Here is a 5457-nt window from a genome sequence, read left to right as displayed (position 1 = left end):
TGGCCAGCTATCCAGTGCATTGTGATTGGCCGAATACCTCAAGCGTGTGATGGAAATATTACACCCCTTACCATACTGTGTGATTCCGTGTCCCGGCCGGAGCGACGAGACAAAACTAATAAAAAGCATTTGTTGCATCCGGTGGGGACATAATTACAGATTATAATGACATACTGTCTTTTTACGCATTGCATCGAGCCGCGTAAACATAAAACCGAATAAAAGTTACGCCTTCTTTCTTTGCGTGAAAATTTGGGCGGCGTTATGCAAATCTTCCCACATCGTGACGTAGACATGTGGGGGCGTGTTAGAACGAGCCGTTTTAGGTAGGCATGGTTGACTCTTAACTTTTATAAAGAATATCTCTTTGGATTTGAGACTTTAGTCTTCGCAACTTTACAGATCTTCTTTATACACCAAGAGCTTGTAACACTTCGAGAAGAGAAAGGAAAAATTGAAATCGCATCATATGACCCCTTTAATGTGGCTCTGAGGTGGCACTGTAGAGCCAAGTGAACTGAATTGCATGAAGAAACATTCTGTAATCACGACTCTCTGTATCCAAATACAGTTGAATCGTGAGATACCTAAAAGATTCATTTTAAAATCTTGTTCTTTTTTCTTGTTCAGAAAAAAAGTAAATGTGGGGTTAAAAGGCCTCAAAGCTGCTAGCTTCTCTTCTAGAATTTGACACACCACCTTCCTTCCAATATTATGTATATTTTATTGTATTTTCCCAGTGGCAGTACTGAATAAGTAGGCATCAGCACTAAGTGTCATACCTGCAGCTGTAACTCTGAAGGCTGTGAGGAGAGGGACTCGATTTCACTGTCAATCACCAGCTCCTGGGAATCCGTCATCGGTGAAGAACAGGGCGACTGGGAACGAGGGAGCGGCGATGAAGTGACTCTTGAGAGCGGGAAGCACATCATGGCATTCTCCAAGGTGGGATTCTCCACAAACGCACACACTACATGCGAGACGGCCATCTGTTTGGCCTCAGGTTCTGCCGGAGCGAGCAGTGGGGCTTGGGTGAGCGGTGCCGGAAGTTCAGGCTTCTCTATAACAGACGGAATGGTGTGTCTGTTCAGTGGCATGGTCCCAAATTTAATGACGGTGGGTGGCTGGGGCAACTCCTGGGCGGCCTTTTTCTCCATTAGTTTTTCTCCTGGATTTTCAATCTTTATGGATTTAAAAAGCTGCGTTCCTGACTGCAGAGAGGTCAAAGTGAAGGAAGTATACAAGCCAGAGTGGATATAGTCATTCCGGCTGGACGATTTGGACTGACCCGGTGTTCCTGCACCTCGGTCTGGGACGGCTTTGCGGTCTTTATCCCTGGAGATGTTTGCAGGTTTGTCAGAGAGGGGCAGAGGTCCGTTTGAGCTGCCATCTGCACCCTCCATTCTGGCCATGACTTCTCCCTTTAGGATATCATGGAACGACACGAAACGATACACAAACTTCTGTCCGTTCACTTTTTTGATGATGTTCTGCAAGGAAGAAAATTTGAGAAAATTCATGTTTATTTTAGCTGACAAATGACTTTCTCCTACATAAAACTAAAAATATCTATGCAATCACCCAAAGAAATAAACTAAAACAAACAAGGTGTACATTTTTACAATCCAGTCTGTTGCGTTCTTCTACGCTCTCTCGCTCTCACAAAATAACATGCAATTAATTAAATGAATCCGTGTTAAGAGACCAGGAAGAATGCGGAAAACAATACCTCTTGCCCTATGGTGCCAAGATGGGGCTTAAAAAGCTAGTGCACTAAAACCTCAAACACGCGGTTCCCACTCAAGAATAAACTCCTAGCAAGAGGCCATTACTTCCTTACTGCACTAACGGGCTCAGTGATCCTTTTGTTTCAGTTCAGACTCAGAGTGACTTGATTGTGCGTTTAGAACAACAAAACTGATGGAGGAGTGTGGGGGCGATGAGAGGGCTGAAAGCTAGAAATTATAATAAACACTGATTTAAATATATGAGCACAACAGTGTTTATCAGGTGAATCAGAAAAGCCTGAAAGATTAGTTCATCCAAAAATGTAAAATAATTATATTATTTTATAATTTATTATTAAAATCTATAATTATTTTATAATTTATAGTTTTTATATAATATTATATTTTTATATAACTCCATATAATTAATTTATTTAGAATTGATTATAATTAAATTCTAATTTATTTGCATATTGTGTAGAAGAGTTTAGCAGAACATTCACACTGTGAGAACTTGAACACAAGTTCAATCTTTAAGATAGATGCTATAGATTTCACAATTAAATATTGGCAGATAATGATTCAAAAAATCACTAATGTCGGCTGATAAACAATACTATTCTTATATAAGGCAATCAAGAATCACGGAAGGCATGATTACTGATAGTCTGCTTCTCATAAAAAGATATCAAACAGCTTTTAAAATACTTGTAATATAGTGCACAAGGTGATAGACTACCTTTATAATGGTATTTTGACAAAACTCATCCACAGTTTATACATTCATCAAAACGTCAATAAAGTAAGTTGTAACAGTTTGGACCAACATGAGGGTGAGTGAATGAGATGCTGCTGACTCCTGAGATGTTTCAGATGCTTGACAATACACACCTTGTCATAGTAGTAACGCAGAGCCCGGCTGAGTTTGTCGTAGTTCATGCTGGGTTTGTTCTTGCGGACGCCCCATAATCTGGCCACCTCTTCCGCCTGCAACAGTTTGAACTCTCCATCCTGGTTGGTCCAGCAGATAAGCCGCTCATTGCAGGGATCGAACAACAGCTGCAGCAGGAACTGCCACAGGGTGACTGAGTTGTCCATGTCCTTCTCTATCTGCAGACGTGGGGTAAACGTTACCTTACGGGATCCTGTTTGCTCTCACAGCCTGACCGGCACGTCACGGCATAATCCGGCAAATATCCTGACAGAGGCTGAAATGAAAATCAAGATGCAATCACATTAATTAGATGGGTGCATATAAATGCCATTGCGTGACACGACCACCATCAACCACTGATTTTATGAAACGTATATCATTTACTTCTTATAAACGTAGACCGACCATTCTTGAATTCATAAAAACATGGTAAATACACGCACCATATTATATACCAAATGGTACTGGACTTCAGCATAATCCTGGCAATGCGGAGAGTGCAGGACGACTGTGTGTGTGTGTGTGTGTGTGTGTGTAAGCAGCTTAAATTAAAACTAAATCTGCCTTGACTCATCCGATATCCAGCTGGTAGTTGCCAAAGAGAGCGAAAAAAGTCTCCCACATACAATCTGACAGAACAGAACACACAAATATAGAAACAGAGAGGCGAGACGTGACAGCTTTCCTCAGACTGTACGAGACAACATCTGGGAATTACAAACTACACAAACAAAGTTCAGGACAAAATGAACCTAGATATCATCAGCAATCACATATAGCTCAAAATTATGGCCTGTTGCATGACGACAGTGATTGCGTACTGTAAATGTGACACTTGTGCATCTTTAATTTAATGGCTAAAATTTGATGTATATTTTGTTTTTGCATATTTTTCCCTTTATTAAAGACCTAAATTACCCTAGATCTCACCATAACTACACTTTAAGTACAAAATACTGTAATGGTGCATGTTGCCATCATACACACCCATCTGGATATTTAATATATACTAAATTTTCAAATAAATAAATACTACATTTACAAATACATCTGAATGGTTTTGATTGTAGTTGTCATCTTATAATGACAGCTTTAATCCATACAGAATACTATATAAATCTTTAAATTAGGCTAAACATTAAAACTACACCTATACCTTTGTTTTTAACTTAAAATTCCAGGACCAAAGGTTGGCAAAACTATGATAATAAATCCTAAATGTGTATTTAAGCATTTCAAATCACATAAAACTTTGTGTATTGTGGATTGCTGTATAGTTAGGAGCTATACAGATTTTTTAATGCAAAACCTCCACGTCAACTCGACCACATTTAACTGTCCAGGCGGGTCAAAGTACATCATTTATCATTCGTTTTACTTTTCAAATTCCTCTACAATACTTATAAAGTTAACAAATTAGAAGGTGATTGAAAATATACTCGAACGTCCAAAAATGTTAAACTACAAACCTGTTAGAACATAAGATTCGCTCGTTAGCATCGAGCTAATATCTGTCAAACTCACCCGAGAAGCTCTTTGCTCTCCAGAGTCGGACCTGAAGGGGTTTTCCGACGGATTAAAACCACAAAAGAAATAAAATAAAATAAAATAAAAAATGCTTACTGTTTTCTTGGTTGTTTACATCGTGTAAAGATATTTGGTGGTCAGCTAACATAGCGTGCTAATCCGCTAGCTAACGGAGTCTTAGCGAACTTTAGATTCATTAAACATGAGCTGATATAAATTCGACTATTTAAAGCGGTTTTCCGCCTTATTTACAAATGAGAACGAAAAAAACAGGCAGAGGAGTAGAAAGGGAAACGATAACGTATCTGCATCTCACGTACTCATATTTTTAGCAACCACAATAACACAATACAGGAAGCAAGCAACAAGCCCAGCAGATTAAATACTTTATCACTCCAACAGCGAACAATACAACTCCAGAACAAAGCCTCGGATTTTATGAATTTGTAAAATAAGGTCCCTTCAGTTTGAATCGCGTTAATATCCTCCCGATGTAAATTCAGGATGAGAAACGCAGGGAAGCCACTAAGCCAGTGAAGTGCAGTGAAAGCATGTACAGTTTGTATAGAAAAGAATCACACTCCTTTAAAATAATCACATTCTGTTGCTTTGCAGCCTGAAACGAAGATAGACACAGTTTTTGATTTATCCAACTGTGTTTACTCAGTGCAACTTATAACATCCAAGTGAAAGATATAACGCCAACATGTCAGAAAATACAATAAAAAAATTACAGAATCACAAAGTTGGAAAAAGGATCACCCCCTCCTAAAAATGACTTGTAAACTCAATCAGGTGTAGCTAATCACCTTCTCAATGGCACACAAAGCCATTTGACTTTCAACTGTGATCAGCTGTGCTCATTTTGATTAGCTGAGCATGAAAAGAGCTTTCCTGGAGCCTTTCTGTTCTTGGTAGTGCAACTAAAGCAGACAATCAACTATGGGTGGCAAGGCACTGTCAAAAGATCTCCGGGATAAAGTTGTGCACAAGTCAGGAGATGGATACAAAAACATTTCATAGGTGTTATCAATACCTAGAAGCACACAGTTAAGTCTATTATTAAGAAGTGGAAGGTATTTGGTAGTGATGGCGAGAAGAAGCCTCGTGAAGCATAGAAGCTTTTCATCCAAGTGGTTCACAAAAGGGTTCATTTCTCGACACGTGCTCCGAAGCCTCGGCACAGAACATAACATCACTAGTATTTGGTACAACATAGACCCTCCCTGGATCAGGACGTTGCTCCAAACTGGATGAAAGAGCCAGAAG

At 39.3% G+C, this 5457-nt stretch overlaps 1 protein-coding gene across 6 annotated transcripts in view; it reads right to left on the bottom strand.

Annotated features, from left to right (window-relative positions):
- Positions 1-4716, bottom strand: part of LOC107654450 (ETS domain-containing protein Elk-4-like) — a 12669-nt gene extending 7953 nt beyond the window's left edge. For all 6 annotated transcript variants that reach the window (XR_001630338.1, XR_001630336.1, XR_001630337.1 and 3 more), the window contains exons 1-3: positions 4186-4716; positions 2619-2935; positions 783-1490 (exon numbers count right to left, since the gene is read on the bottom strand). Coding sequence is in view for 3 of the 6 variants with exons in the window: in XM_016441520.1 (XP_016297006.1) it covers positions 783-1490; positions 2619-2825 (915 nt within the window). In the remaining 3 variants the exon portion in view is untranslated. The remainder of the gene's footprint in view (positions 1-782; positions 1491-2618; positions 2936-4185) is intronic.
- Positions 4717-5457: the final 741 nt, after the last annotated feature.

Source organism: Sinocyclocheilus anshuiensis, unplaced genomic scaffold (assembly GCF_001515605.1).
Source record: "Sinocyclocheilus anshuiensis isolate Anshui unplaced genomic scaffold, SAMN03320099.WGS_v1.1 scaffold527, whole genome shotgun sequence".
Classification (NCBI taxonomy): Eukaryota; Metazoa; Chordata; class Actinopteri; order Cypriniformes; family Cyprinidae; genus Sinocyclocheilus; species Sinocyclocheilus anshuiensis.
The sequence above is the reverse complement of the archived record's forward strand: the minus strand, read 5'-3'. Positions and strand labels throughout refer to the sequence as shown.